This window comes from Rosa rugosa, chromosome 2 (genome assembly GCF_958449725.1).
Source record: "Rosa rugosa chromosome 2, drRosRugo1.1, whole genome shotgun sequence".
NCBI lineage: Eukaryota > Viridiplantae > Streptophyta > Magnoliopsida > Rosales > Rosaceae > Rosa > Rosa rugosa.
The window spans coordinates 22,715,246-22,731,348 of record NC_084821.1 but is presented as its reverse complement, the minus strand read 5'-3'; the positions used below and the strand labels follow the sequence as shown (position 1 = coordinate 22,731,348).

The window sequence follows — 16,103 nt, the reverse complement described above, 5'->3', positions numbered from 1 at the left end:
TGGGTTGACAAGACTTCGAAGGGAATACTCCCCTGAAGGACACTAGAAGGAAGACGATTAATGAGGTGGGATGCAGTTTGGACCGCTTCACCCCATAGATACTTGGGCATATGGGCACCAAATAATAATGCTCGGGCTATGTCTAAGAGATGACGGTTTTTACGCTCTGACACACCATTTTGCTTTGGTGTATGGGGACAAGTAGTTTGATGAATTATGCCTTGTTTTTGGAAGTGCTCCTGGAAAACACTATTGACAAACTCCCCCCCCCCCCCCCCCCCATTATCAGAACGAAAAACCTTGATAAGGCCATTAAATTGTGTTTGAATCATTTTTTGAAATGCTTGAAATGAAGGGAATACAGCATCCTTAGACTTAAGCAATGCAACCCATGACAATCGAGTACAATCGTCAATAAGTAGAACAAAATAACGCATTCCAGAAAGAGTGGGTTCTTTGGAAGGTCCCCACACATCAGAGTGAATAATTTCAAAAGGAATAGAACTTTTATTAATTAGAAAGACCAAAGACCAAAATATCGAGTTTCGAGGAAATTTCGATGGTCCCGGAAACGGAAATTTCGACGAAAATATCGAGGATATATCGATTTCGATATAAAATCAAGAAAAATGATGGAAATTTGAAGAAAAATATGGAAATTTTAAGTGAAACTTTTGGATATGTTTGTTTTATCAGTTGTCTACTATATATGAAAATAAAACCTTGAATAAACATTAATTGTTATATAGTAATTTGTTATAATTTAACATAAAATGGTAAATGCTGAATCGCCGACAACTCTGAAATTTTTTGAAATAAACGTCTAATTTTTTTTTGATGGCTGGAAACCCAATGGGAGGCTAGGCCATCACGCCTTATATACATTCTTTATACATATCATACATTACATCTTGAATTACATGAGTAACTTAGAACCACGTAGAAGACCTATGAGGTACAAAATCTGCACTATCTTCATCATCTCTATATGTAGAGTCTTGAGTGTATTGTGAAGAATAGTCATTAAATGATACCTCCCCTCTGTAGTTTTGCATGTATTGACTTACATGCCAACCATATGGGTCCGGGGGGATTGGCTGTGGGTTTTGGTGCTGGTAGTTATAGTAGGGATCATGCATTGCTCGACTTTGGCCATAACCATAATCATTTGAAGATTGTCCTTCAGATTGTGTCCATGAGTTGTCACTTGATTAAACTTTGAAGGAAGAGTGGTGGACAGAGTGGTGGACGTGCATGGCAGAATGGTAGGTCAAAGTTGACCTTGCAAGAATGAGGGTTGGCGTGAGAAAGTTTCTCTGAGAAACTGGGTATGTTTCGGAAATATCCATAATTTCGGCAATATATCGAATATATCGGGAAATTTCCAAAATTTCGGTCGAAATATGCTTGGTATGTTACGGATATATCGACCCCTTAAAAAACCGAAATTTTCGACGAAATTTCGCAGAAAGTTTCGATTTTTCAGTCCTTGAGAAAGACTCAATGGGTAACTGACTCGATGACTTTTTGCCAAAACACAAGTTTCACAATGTAAGGAAGACTCATTAATGCCAACAAATAAAGAGGGCATAGTTTTACGCATTACACTGAAAGAAGGATGCCCTAAGCGTCTATGCCATAACCACACTTCATTCAATTCTCTAGAATTCAAAGTCAAAGCGACTGATGTAGTCTTCCTTGGCTTCTCCCCAGCATATGCTTGGTCTAGATGAAACAGTCTTCCCCTCAGATACCCCCTGCCGATTACCTCCTTGGTCAGAAGGTCCTGAAAAAGAACATACATAGGAAAGAATGTTACAGAGCACATGGATTGAGTATTGAGTTGGGGAACCGAGATTAGATGATGAGACAAGTCAGGCACATATAAGACATCATGTAAAACTAAGGTGGGTGTGACTCTTATGGACCCAACGCCTAGGACAGGGAAGGACTCACCATTGGCATTTATAACATGTGACACACTAGGAGTGGATAAACTAATAAAGTATTTCCTATCATAGGTCATATGATCAGAAGCACCAGAATCAATAATCCAAGTATCTGAACCTACAAAGTTTGAAACTTTTAAAGCAATACCAATCTTACCAGTACCTCTACCAACCATTGATACTGAAGGATTGTCAACTCTGCCTGTGGTATGATCTTGCCCTGCAATACCAAGGTACTCCGAATTCTGAACTAGATGGACAACTGCCTTTCCTTTCCCTCGAGGTCCTGTTGGCTTAGGCTTGCTGAAATATCCAGCTAGATACCCAACCAGCTTATAGCAAGTTTCCTTGACATGTCCAGGTAGATTGCAATGCTGACATACCAACCCAGAATTGGCTACTGATGAAGGAGCCTGAGTCATGGGTCGAAGTCCTGAATGTGGTGCAGTGAAGCCAGGAGGTGGACCTTGAGCTCGTGAAGGCTTAGCTTGGACTGTCAGGCTAGAGATTTCAGAAATAACTCCCCTTGCGATATCCTGTTGAGACTCATCCTTACGGATGTAGTTAAACGCCTCAATAAGGGAAGGAGACTCTTGCCGACGTAGCAGCTCTCCCTTGGCACTGTCATGTCTAGCATCTAATCCACTGAGAAACTGGTGCACACGCTCCAACTCCTTCTCCTTGACATACCAGGCTATATCCTCAGCATCCTTCAATTTGTTTGGTCGCCGCTGATCAATCTCAGCCCAAACGTTCTTCAGCTGAGTGTAGAACACTGAAACCGCTTGTCCATCCTGCTTCATCCTCGTTGCCTTGCACAACAACTCATAGATCTGAGAGAAGTCAGATTCATTTAGATATAGATCATTGAGCGTCTTCCAAACTTCTGCAGCCGTATCACTCCCAATGATCAATTGGACCACCTCATCAGTCATGGCCTTGTATAGAATTGACAGTACAAGTCCATCAGCATCTTCCCACTTGACATATTCTTCACTCTGATCATTCGTCGGTGCCTTAATGGTACCAGTGACATGACCCATCTTGTGGATTCCACGAAGGTGGGCTGAAATCATCTTCTTCCATGTTCTGTAATTCCCAGGTCCATTCAATTTTGTTCCTCCGAATGAACCTGAGGAAGAATCCGGATTTTGAACAGAAACTTCAACTTTCTGAATACTGGAATTGCTGGTATTCCCTCCTTCGAGAAGTGGAGTATCAGGGCCAGCCATTGGAATACCAACAGAAACAATCGTGCAGCGGAATTGAGATAGAAGGTAAGTTGACAAGTCGAGAGGGATTAATCGACTAGTCAAGAAACAACAGTAAACCTTCTAAAAACCAGAAAACAATCCTAACCCTCGAATTCGAGGAAGGAACAATCTCACCCTAGAGTGTGAGGAAAGAAGAATGAAGGGAAAAACAAAGAAACAAAGTCCTCTCGGATCTTTGCTCTGATACCAAGTCAAATATTGAGAAAATATTTGTGAGTGAGAATTCTTCTATATTATTCACAATTGTGTAAGAAATATATATACAAAACCCTATTGTACTATACTTGTACTACACATTAGTACAACCTAGTATAGGAAACTAAGTCCTATAAGGAAACTACTGAATACACATATTCTCTAGATGACTCACGCGTCAACTAATAATGACTGACAAGTCAACATAATGACTCACACGTCAACCATAACGTACAGCAGCTCATGTGACCCAATGTCACCTCCTTCATTGGCAAAGTAGCGCAAGTAAACAGGGTTCTCTACCCGGCACTCTGCCGGAACATAAACCACAGTCAAAACCGGCGCCCCAATTCCATTAATGGACCAAAAACAAATCTCCCTGAGAACTACTGGACAAAAACTCAGATACCCTTTTCATGATTGTCTCCTCTGAAAGCTCCAGCAAGCTACCCGCATAAACCCCACTGGGCAATTCACTCAAATTCACAAGGAAACCATCGACGATGTCCAAATTGGGGAACTGGGTATCTTCCGGCGTGGTTGGAAAGCTTGGCGGGCGAGAGAATATGAGTCTGATGTCCATGGCTACTACGCACTGACTCCATTGGGCTGATCTCGCCCACTACATAATTCAGGTATTCTGCTTCTACGATTTCCTCATGGAATTTGTGTGGAAAATGATGAATGAATAGCTTGTTTGTTGTTGATGATGAAGCATTTCTGTGTGTGTATGTAACTATACTTCTATTCTGTGTTTGGCATTTTCATTTTGATTTGTTGTTTATGTTGTTAAAGCATGGAGGCTGCTGATGTCAATGGGTACCGGCTAATAGTCTCATTAATTAATTAATTTTGTTTCTCCTTTCAGTTGGTAAATTCTTCTTGGTTAATTTTTTATTGTCATACATTGCTGCTTACTGGTTTTCCTTTCTTTGCTCTAACAAACACTACAAAAAGGATAATCACCTTGGTCCATGAGCGTTTTGTTCAAAACTATTTCTAAATGGAAAATAACTTTAGGACCGCGCCATGAACTTTACCCCTACTATTCCCCGTGGTCCATACCGTCCTGTCATTACTTCTGTTAAGACTTCCCGTAGAAAAGCTAGATGGTATACTAAGCCAGAGAACATGAGGAGCTACGAAGGTGAAAGAAGAAGAACCGAATACGAAAATCAAACCCATTAGTGAAAGAGAGGAAAAGTTTTACTCTGAGGTAAAAATTTAATTTCTAAAGAGGCTCAAAGGAGTTTTCTTACATAAAAATGGACACAATCGGAAGCTAACTTACCTCATAAGGTACTGCTGTTAATTTGGGTTAATTTATTCTTCTATTTTACTTATAAGTTTGGCTTATGCTCATGAGAGGATGAATAATTGAGATATTGTTTAGAGGAGACAGCGTTCTTGGAGCCTCTTGCCCCATCTGTATCTGACGTGTAAAAAGGCTGCTAAAAGTTTAGAATCATTTGCTGCTTTTTATTATGTTATGCTGTGAACTAATAGCAGAAATGATTGATGACGTCTAAAATCAGCTAAGATCAGTTTCATGTAATCCCTTATGTAAGAGTTATAAGTTCTTTGGAGGCAAGAAAAAGGGGAATTGTGCTGGAAGAGAGCTGTGTTCTCAATCTTTTGGATGGTGTGTAAAGGAGTAGGAGAATTTTCAAGGGACTTGGGGATGAGGAATAGATCACTTGTGGTATAGAGTTGGTTTTGTATTCTGTTTTCTTGGTGGGCTTGCTTCTTCTTGAACATGTGTTCAGCACCCTGATAAATTTAGTGTTAAGCATAACAGAAATAGTGACAGCAGAGTTTAGAAGAAAGATGAAATCATATTTAGGAGGCAAACGGGAGTCAATATAACTTACGGAGTTACGGTCCTATGTGGGATAAGGGTCAAGAATTTCCGTATATAAAAATGTTACCTGCAGTTAGCTAAAGCGAATGGAAAATGGGAGTCAATGTAACTTGTCGTCCTATGATCTACTAATGGAAACCTAAAGATTGAACGGTCGAGATGCCAAAATGTGGTCGAAAAGTGGGTCCCACAAGGGATCCCTTAAAATGGCCAAAAAAAGGATCCCTTAGTGGAAGGGCCCTATTTGTACGTACGTACTTAAAGTTTACCGGTTGATATTCAATTAGTTGAAGAATTAAAGCTTCATTACATGTTTATTTACTGCAGGCAGTTCACGTTGCTGCTCAGTATGGGCAAACATCTTTCTTGAACCACATCGTTCCAAAGTATCATGCTGATTTTGATGCACCTGATAATGAGGGTAGGAGTCCTCTTCATTGGTATGAAGCTATTAACGGTGGCATATTGACATAGTTTGCATTTAAATAGATATATTGTGGACATGGGTTTTTTAGTCTTTGATTCTCAGTGTACACTTGTACTCTAATCAGTAAACTTATTTATTTGTTGGTAGTTTTCTGTACAAGGACGCAATCACTGAATACATTCTTGTAGTTGTTATCATATAGAAAATGATTGAATTACTTATATATGTTGTATAATGAAGTAATTTTCTCCATCTCTTTTTTATAAAATGTGCTTAGATTGTTTTATTGGAAAGTTAGTTATTCGTTATTATAACAGTGGAATATTGACATATCAGGGCTGCATATAAGGGATTTGCGGATACAGTTAGGTTGCTTCTGTTTAGAGATGCAAGCCAAGGGATGCAAGATAAAGAAGGTAAACTAAATGTGCATGTTGGTTTCTACGTAAATATGCTGTAATATTACATGTACGTTATCAAAATGTTTATAAAATTTGCAGTACTCTTTGTTGCTTGTTGGCTTTTTGTTGCATCAATTGGACAGGTTGTATCAACCAAAAAAAAAAGAAAAATGTTCTTGCTTTCACTTCTGTTTTCCTGATTATATGAGATTTTGTTTCCTACAGAAAAAGAAAAAAGAAAAAGAATTGCAATAGGTTTCACTAGCTGGCTCATGTACAATAGTTTAACTGAATTTCTACTAAAGAAAAGCGGTTAAGCGTGTTTAGTAGGTGGTAGTCTGAAATATGTAATACAAGACTATGGGATGGTGCAGCTTCTAGCTAATCTGGTAAAAACAAGAAACGTTATGCTGGGTTGGACACTCCAGCTCCTTGTGTGGCTCTATTGAGTGAAAAGCAAAAATCTTTTGGTGCGAGAAAGAAGGGTGTGGTGGTGGGTAGATTTTCTATGATGGCTGTCAATTGGTTATTTTGCTGGAAAGCGAGATGAGTTTTCAGGATGTGATGGGAGTGTGAACTTTCAGTTTGGTGTATTTTTCATAAGCTTAAGGAAGTGTGAACTTTCATCTACTTTCTGCCACTTATGCACATGCCTGCCCAAATGTTGATTTCCATTCACGATTTATGTATATGTAGAGTTATAACAACAGTTATTATTTTGTAATTCCACCTTCACTTCCTCTTGAGAAAATACAATTTTCTAATGATGGGTAGTTTTCTGCTGTGGAGTAGGAATACAAAATTTGTAGATATTTCACTCGCAGCTTTTATCTTTGAAAGGGAAATTGTATTTTACGACAGTTAGTTGACAATTGATCCATAGAAGTACTTTAAATCGTAGAAGAGCTTTGAGTGAAGCAAACTAATTTCCTTGAAACATAGAAGTTGAGATAATGACTGGGGGATAGTGGTTGTAATTGTTGGTAATATCCTAATCTTAGTAAATGTTGTAGGTTTATTTTTGTACAAATGGAAAATCGAGTAATTAGCCATTAAATTAGAAGAAGGTGGATGGATATAGAAGTGTGTCCGGAGTATTTTGCTGATGAAAAAAAAAAAAAAATCATCTTTGCACAATTAGGCGGCAACTTGCAATTGGAGCACAGTAGACTTGCTATGTATGAAAGACCTCCTCTGTATTCTCTTTTTGATATTAAAAAAGCTTTTTTAAAGTTAAAGATTAAGATACAGGGGACAATGCATCTACTGAAATCTCCAATAGATCTTAGAATGGAATAAATATCAAATTTGCTACAAGGAAACAGAAATACTAGTAAGCTAAATCACAGCAGCATCAGATCATTAAAAATGGGCTCAAAAGTCAAAACAGCCATCTCTAAAGCAGCTGAAGTTGCTCTGGTGTTGGTATATTTGAAATAGTGTTGCTGTGAAGGGTTTGATGGATTTCCAGCATTTCAGTTGTAAACGTTTAAGTTGGCCTGAGGATTTTTTAAAATAGTTGAATATAAGTGTATGCCTGGCTTCTTTGTTATTTTTTATTTTTTGGCTTTTGTGGTCTGTACGGAGAGTTGCTATTTTGAGTGGCTGGACTATTTGGATTTTAAACAGTGAAGGTAATTGATTATGTATTTTGTATAAGTGACTTGCCGTCTTTTCTTTCCTCACCTTTTTGTTTAACTCTATGGTTCCTCATGTTTTCAGCTGTATCCAGGGTAATTTCGTCATATATACTTACCTGTATTTTGCTTATGCTCCTTTGGCTAAATACTTCTGAAAACTTTTTGCAGTCCAGCCAGCAGCGGGCTTAAGGAAACCACTGGTTAAAGAGAATTTGTGGTGGGAAGATTGCACATTTTGGTTTTGCTCCTATCTTGTTCTGCACAATAATCATTCAAACAGTTCTCTTTATGAACTCAGTTCTCGCAGGTATCAAAGATTTTCTGAATTTTCTTTAGATTCTTTGCAGATAGATTTATGTTCAGTCGTGGGTCGTCACTGACTTCATGCCACTTATGTTAGCTCCTAATCTGACAAAGGTTACTGCTGCTATTGGTTTCTGGGGATGGGCAGCTATTTCATTTGCAGTGGGTTCGCTCATTATGTTCTACAGGTGCAGTAGGTAATTTTTTTATATCCTTCTATTCAATACAGTGCATTTTAAAGACACACTCTAATGGCTATGGTCATATTTCTTTTTAACTTGTTCAAGGGAAAATCTTTACTGTCCATGGTTTAGTTGAATTTCAATTTGATCCCTGTGTTATCAGTTTGATTTTTGTGGTCACTTTATTTTCGCGTTCTTTATAGTGGTCAGTGGTGTTTTATTCTGTCGAATTGCCATTGAAAGTCGCACGTGAGCTGGACATACTGGGCTCTACTAAAGTTGCACAAGTCTCTGGGTAAGAGGAAAGATGAAAGAGCCCGTACATGTGCGATATACATGTGATTTTGAATGACAATTTGATGAAATTTGGCACCAATAACCAAGGTTGAATACTCTTGAAACAGAGTGACGATAAAACCAAATAGGTAAAACAGGGACCAAATTTGAATGTCGAAAATTTACACGTCTGCTGACATACATGAACAAATGATTTGGAGAATATATATATATATATATATATATATATATATATATATATATATATATATATATATATATATATATATATATTTTTTTTTTACAGTATATATATGGAAGTCCAATTTGGTTACTAATTTTGTAATAATTATGCCAAATTATTTTGTATGGAGAACAACGAGTTGCAGTTGCTCAATTGTTGATGCGTGTGAACTATACTTAAATACTTGATGCCTGATGTTTTTGAGTGGCTTGTCCTGTGAAAACTTGCTTGGTTCTAGTTAACTGATGCCACATCTCATTGTAGTCAGACAAAAAGTATTATTCTCAAAGCTTTGGCCAAAGGTGTGGGAGGTTATTCCCTCTGGACTTAACCCCACAACTATTCTTTTTTGGGATGTCACATCTCTAGTATACTGTGCAGATAGGGTCCCCAGGCTGGCAAAGTTGTACTTTAGGGAATAAGTATAGATGTGCTCATATATTAGTACAAAATGCTTCCTTTCTGGTTTGTTACTATAATATCTTCTTCTTCTTTTTTTGATTTTTTATTATCTACCATAATGGCGTGCAGTCAAGATCCTGGCTACATCAAAAGAGCAGGGGACTTGGGCAGTCATATAGATACTGAGGTATGTTTCTGTTCTCTGTACTGCCAATTAGAAAAGAAAGTACACTATAACTGTTAGGAGTTTTCAACAGCAGGAGTTTCCCCACCCATGGCATACAGTATAAACTTAAAAAGAGTATGATGATGAGTTTTTTTTACATGATCTGATGATATGCCCTATGTTTTGTTCATGTTCAACCAGAGAAAGCCTGAGGAAAATTATTTACCCAAATTATATGAGTTGAATTGAGGGGTCTGTGTTTTTGGTGATGTGAAAGATCCTTTTATTCCGTTCTACCTAAAACACTGACTTCAAAATACAACTCACATAACTTTAACCTCCCCCTACTAAAAAATCAAGGCTCTCTCGGACCAAAGAACATGATATGGAACTGTCCAAGACAAGTCAGTTGCAGTAGGGCAGTAACAAACCCATGTATAGTGCAATAAAAAATAGATAATGAAATAATTCCTGATTCAGATTTTAAAAGCTTCATATGTGAGGTGCATCTATTTACCAGCTAAAAAGATCTGTACTTATAGGCTTCATCAGTGTTGTAAAATGTTGTTGCAAACGGTGTTTTGTTGACTGATTCTGTGTAACTCAGCTCACTGATGGCACACTGACAATTTCAGGATCCTCTGTTAAATATTGATTTGAACAATTCATCTGTATGGATGGGAAATTGGTCTCAACTTTGTCCTACTTGCAAGGTGAACTTAATGTCATATTTCTTTGTAAGATGATACTAAAGATAACAAAATTACTGGATATTTGATCATGAAGCATATGATTATTGTGATGTTGTGGTAAACTGATATCTTGTACTCTCAAATGCTTGTGTTTCAGATAATCAGACCTGTTCGCTCCAAACACTGTCCCACATGTAATCGATGTGTAGAACAGTTTGACCATCATTGCCCTTGGATATATCTAATTGTGTTGGCAAGCTAAGTTTATTTACTTGAGCAATACTTGTGCTCAGACTAATATGTGTTAGTCCAATCTTCAAGGAAAATAATAGCAGATCCCATACTTTAATTTGAGGATTGATGCTTTTGGGGTAGAGTGGAGTTTGGACACATTTGTATTCTCAAGTAATTGGGTGGAAGTCAAGAAGGGCTTGAATGCAAGATGGAGTGGTCTTGCAAACCCCTCTTCATTTATGAATTCCAGTGAGGAAAAATGGGGACCTTGGTGATCTTAGATGTGTGAAGTGGTCATTGTCATGTGTGGAATGTACGGTGGGAATGTAGAGGTGAACTCTGGGCGGTTTTAAGTTTAGGAATTTTGAATCTAGTGGTCATGGATCTCTATGAAGTTCTGACTTGGGTTCCAAACTTTCTGCTTCTGATTATGTGTTGCAGGATGACAATGCTGAAATATGCATAGGATTGTGACCTTGCACGATTTTTGAGCTCTCACAGTCTTTCATGATCTTTGAGCTCCTACACATTTGTATATTATTTTGGACTCGAACATGAGCCAACCACCTCAATGAGCAAATCAAATATCATGTTTTAGGAATTTAGGATATGGAGGGTGGAAGTGGGACTGGAAACCTGGGGCCAGCATTGATATCTGATTTATTGCACCAGCAAGGCATAGAGAGAGAGGGTAGTTCATTATTGTAAGAAGTTTCATTTTTGGTTCAAAGACCAAGGATTGAGGAATTGGATTAGAATCCCATCAGTTATAGACAGTAGTAGAGACTAAACTGGGTAAGCATAAGCAATTTAAGTAGAGACTAGAGTTTGGATGTAAAGATCTTTTGGGGAAGAAGTGAGGTGACGTATGTTTTACTCTAGTAAAGTTGAGTCACATTGATCATATGGTTTTCCCAAGGCTTTGTTTCAGGTATGTAGGGGCATTTTGAAAAGGTTGACTTGAGAACAATTGTAGCATTTTAGAGATGAGAGTGATAAAACTACATGGGGATACTGCCCAATACAGCGTGAATCAACACTAGCTTTACTCTTGGTAAATAAAGCCTTTGTCCAACATTGAAGCCACTTCTCCACCGTTTCGTCACACCGGATTCCAGACTTCAATAGCACTAGGATTCCCTCCCAGAGGAAGACCCAAATTCTTCATCGGCCATGCACTGACCTTGCAAACCCCAATAGTCTATAAGCCTTGCAATTTTGTCTCCCTAAACAAGAAGCGGAAGTAGAAGAATTGGCTTCATCTTCGGTAACGGGAGTGGGGAGGTTTCTGTTATAGGCGTTAGCTTTATCTTTGTGGTATTGTTGGTGATCCAAGGGTAAGTGCTTATAACTTTTTAGGAGCCATTAGTGGAAAAGGATTAAAAAAGATAAGAAGGTTGGAAGAAATCATTTCATTTTGAAAGAAGCCTTACTGTAGCTCAACCTGTTATGGGCATGTTGCCAATTTACTATCTTTCACTCTTATTAACGTTCGAGAAACTATTGAGGATGTTTATGCTGAAAGATATTGAGGAAGTTGATCTGCATGTAGTGTCTACTGTGAAAGATACAGGAAGCATGTCTTCAGAAACTTGGTTATGGAGGTTTCCATAAGAGAGAGATTCCTTATGGCTATCATAAATAAAAAATATGGACTGGTATGCTGTTATTTGCGATATTGTGTGAAACTTCAAGGTTTCTGGAGGGAAGGGTGGAGATCTATGGAGTTTTAGTGTGTTGTCTGTGTTTTGGGGTAATACAAGCAGTCAAATGATATCTGACAATAATATGGGGGTTAGGGTTCCAAATTCAGGGTTGAGGGGCATTTGTTTTTCTGATTTTTGTTATTTTTGCAGATTGAAGGGATTTTGTTTAATTAGGCAATCTTGTCATTGTCATGCAATTTTTGGAGTTCTTCAGATATCTAATAAAACTCTTTTCTATTCTTAGGAGAGAAAAAAAAAAAAAACCTGGAAGATCTGTCTTTGCTCTTGATGTCATCCTTTCCTTTGTTTACACCATCTTCACTAGCTCGCTATTATCTTCTTGCAGAGAAACAAGCGAGATTTCTTTATTTTCTTCTGCATGGGAACATTGACATCAATCATTTCTGCTGCTGTTACAGTTCAAAGTATGTTGTATCAGATAAACTGATGCCATCATTACAAATTCTCTGATAATTTAAAATTTTTTTTTTTATATCAAATCGAACTACATAACAGTTGTCTTTTCATGATCATCAGGGATTTGGACTGCAGTGCCAACATGGCAAACAGAAGAAATATGGATTCATCATGTGATAGTTCAATATCCAATTCTTGTTGCATTTCTGTGTATTGACATTATTATTATGATTTCTACTACGACTCTGACAGTGGCACAAGCATCTCAGGTAATAGACACAATCCTTTATGTCCTTTGGCTTAAGCTCACTACAGCAATATTCTTGCCCCTTGGCCAAACAAACAAGTACTGAAGTACTTATAAGTAGATGAAACACCTAGTCTTAGTTTTCTATCTAAATGGTTTAATTATATGCCGTTGCATTCAAGTACGTAATTCACCCCAGACAGTCCAGTAATCTGGCAGCTCTATCATTTGTTACGCATCCTTTTTTCTTCTTCTCTAGGTTCTTTTATTTATTTTTTCTCCTATGGGGTAAAAGAGGAAGAAGGCAAGGGAAGGATTGCCCTAGTACCTGATTTCTGGGAATCTTGAATGCAATTTAGGGGATGAATTACATCCCAGACCCTGATTACCAGGTAAAAGATGCCCAGAGGATGTAAACTGGTACATAATCTTGCCTTCCTAGACTCAAATTATACCTCGCGTTAAAGGACTTGGCAGAATAATGTACAAAGAATGCTGGAGCAAAACCAATGGATTATAGCGTTTTGAGGAGAAGGATTTGATTAGTTAGATTTTGATATTTGAAATACAAATTTATTATGTAGAGAAGGGTAATATGAACCTTAGCTATAAAAAAGGCTAATATGAGAAAACTAAAGAAAATAAGGGCTACGAATAGTTAACTGTGGACACCTATGGGATGGACATAGTTAAATATAGAACTCTTAGAATTATGATCTTTTTTTTGGGAAGGCTAGATTATGTGTTGGGGTGATTTCTGTTGGAAGTCAAGCTACTCATATTTTGGAGTTGTGTCCCCCTTAAAACGCATTGTGTTTTGAAGCCTTCATATATCTTTGTTTTATTTTTGTTTTATGAAAAAGTTTGTAGAATTATACGTTTTTGAACTCCTTCAAGGTAATGGGTATATATTATATAAGTCAATGTTCATGTCTTCTAAGCAGATAGCTCGTAATATCACAACTAATGAACTGGCAAATGTTATTCATTATGGGTATCTTCGTGGTCCAGATGGGCGGTTTCGAAACCCATATAATCATGGGTGCCGTAAGAACTGTGCAGATTTTTTCATACAGACGACGATGAAATTGCTTGGCCTCCATTGCAGCAGGTTGCCAGTTAAATCTTCATGTTTAATACGCAGAGTTATATTACATGAATACTTTGATCAAGGCTGATGCGACATAGGTACCCAAATCAGATACATAAACACCTGGTCATTTACTGGTTTTAATCCATTATAGCTAGCCAGATGTACCATTGAAACAATCAAATGGAAAAAAAAAAAAAATTGAAATTCTTTATTCTGTGTGTTCTTCCTCATATTTAAAGAAGTCTCCATTTGAATCCTTTACATTTAACAAACGCAAAATATGGACCTTTCAGACAGTTTCACAAGGTGATTATCAATTGCAAGATTAATGCTAATAATCTGTCTGCAGCCAGCTGACTGCTATAGGATATCTTTTTACTTTTCTATTTTGCTTTTCTGTGGAATCCGTATCAAATACACTGGCGCATTTTACGTTTTTGGTAGAATTGGATTTCAAGGACTGCCTTCGTAATGCTGATACTTCTGCTCTGTTATAATTCCATTGCAAATCTTGGCATTGCATCACTAGTTTACTGGTGTTATTGTATGCTGCGCCAAGTGTGGTTTTCCAAATCACATCGCATTTCTCATAATGGAATACACTGTCATTGCATCACATTGCTGGTTAAGGTTTCTGTATTTCTATGTTTAGGGCTTGTTTGAGGGACATTTTCTCTAAAATCAAATGAAGCATACTAAGAAATCATATGGGAGAACATCTTTAACCTCTTAACAACTCTTTGCATTTACTTGCAACTGTAACAGCCTAACAGGCGATAGCTTTTGGTTATCTGAAAGCACTTGTAGCACTGCAAAACCAAACTCGTTACATTATTTTCTGAGTTGAGCTGACAACATCATTACTATTGGGTTAAGTGGGTAGATATAGTATGTTTAAATGAAAGTACGGATTCTTCAATCATACAGATATATCAACTAGATATGAAGACCACCACAACATTAACCCAAGTTCTCTGGTCTCAGCAATTTTATCTATTTAAACAGAAAGTGAGATCAAGAAAGTGGCTTGTAGCACTTGTAGCTTTTGGTTATCTGAAAGCACTTGTAGCACTGCAAAACCAAACTCGTTACATTATTTTCTGAGTTGAGCTGACAACATCATTACTATTGGGTTAAGTGGGTAGATATAGTATGTTTAAATGAAAGTACGGATTCTTCAATCATACATATATATCAACTAGATATGAAGACCACCACAACATTAACCCAAGTTCTCTGGTCTCAGCAATTTTATCTATTTAAACAGAAAGTGAGATCAAGAAAGTGGCTTTCACTGCAAGGTATTCTAAGTCCGCTCTTACCCGTTGGAGGATCAAAACCGAATTCTTCTGCAGCCTGATTCAACAAGTCTTGGAACAAAGGGTAGTTCAAGTAGGATATCGGAATCACAAATCGCTTCTGCTTCTCGTCTTCCTCACCGACATAAACCGCAAAATAGCCTTTCGGAACATCCAACGCTGCTGTTGATGTTGGTTGTGAATAAGATGAGATGGAATGAGACCTGCTTTTATGTCTCCGGATAATTTGTCTAGCATGAATGACCATGTCTGTTACACGAATGCCCATTGTCTGCTGGATGCACAATTTGAGAAATTGGGAGCTTTCCTGATGGACTTGGTTTAATGGGTTGTCTAACTAGTGTGTTTATATAGGGAAGATTAGCACAGAATTTTTCTCACGGGTCTCCAACTTGTACTGTGTCATCTATATCATAGAATTTATTGAGTTCTGGCACTAGATGACGTGAAAAGTCTATGGGGTACTTCTGTTAAAAGATGGCGTGTTCAAATGATTGTAAAGAGAGAATCTTCTAACGATCTTCTCTCTGTGTGTTTTCGAGTTTAGAGTTTAATATTTAACTTGAACTTCAACAATGGAGTTCTACTGTTCTAGACATAAACACCAGACTAACCCTTTTACAATATGCTAGTTGAGGCCAAAAGGTCAGAAGCAATACCTGAACTACTACTACTACTATCATAACAGTCTCCAAACCATGCAAATTGTCCAACACTTCAATTAGTAGTTAAAGAATGGAGAAACTTTTTCCGGTGATTTCTCCGTTATCAGACACCGTTAGTCTACTGATATAAGCCAAGTTGGAAGGAAGGCCCCACGCAGAACCTGACTGATGGATCGCTGTCGCCCACTTTCCAGAGATTGAAAGAAAGAAAAACCACCTGGATTGGATTCTCTGTCCAAAATATGTATCGATCAAGTGCATGGCGGCACATGTTGTTGAGGTAATTGGCTCAATCAGTAGCAATTGCATGCGTCAAAGGCCTCTTCGGTTATAATCGATCTGGGGAACCACATACTGCTGCATGTGTGAGTGAAGTCACACATAAATCATAAATGGTAGAAGAGATCAAG

At 37.8% G+C, this 16,103-nt stretch overlaps 1 protein-coding gene and 1 pseudogene across 2 annotated transcripts; one reads left to right on the top strand and one right to left on the bottom strand.

The window, feature by feature from the left end:
* Window positions 1-4,023: 4,023 nt before the first annotated feature.
* LOC133730554 (probable protein S-acyltransferase 23) lies at window positions 4,024-13,919 on the top strand (annotated as a pseudogene).
* Window positions 13,920-14,008: 89 nt separating this feature from the next.
* Window positions 14,009-15,499, bottom strand: LOC133732308 (auxin-responsive protein SAUR15-like). 2 transcript variants are annotated; one of them, XM_062159834.1, is made up of 2 exons: window positions 15,032-15,499; window positions 14,009-14,518 (listed from the first exon to the last, which is right to left on the bottom strand). In XM_062159834.1, the coding sequence occupies exons 1-2, from the start codon at window positions 15,294-15,296 to the stop codon at window positions 14,439-14,441; spliced, it is 345 nt and encodes a 114-aa protein (XP_062015818.1). In that variant the 5' UTR covers window positions 15,297-15,499; the 3' UTR covers window positions 14,009-14,438. The 2 variants fall into 2 exon arrangements, with proteins under 2 accessions (XP_062015818.1, XP_062015819.1); XM_062159835.1 differs by lacking the exon at window positions 14,009-14,518 and adding an exon at window positions 14,530-14,780.
* Window positions 15,500-16,103: the final 604 nt, after the last annotated feature.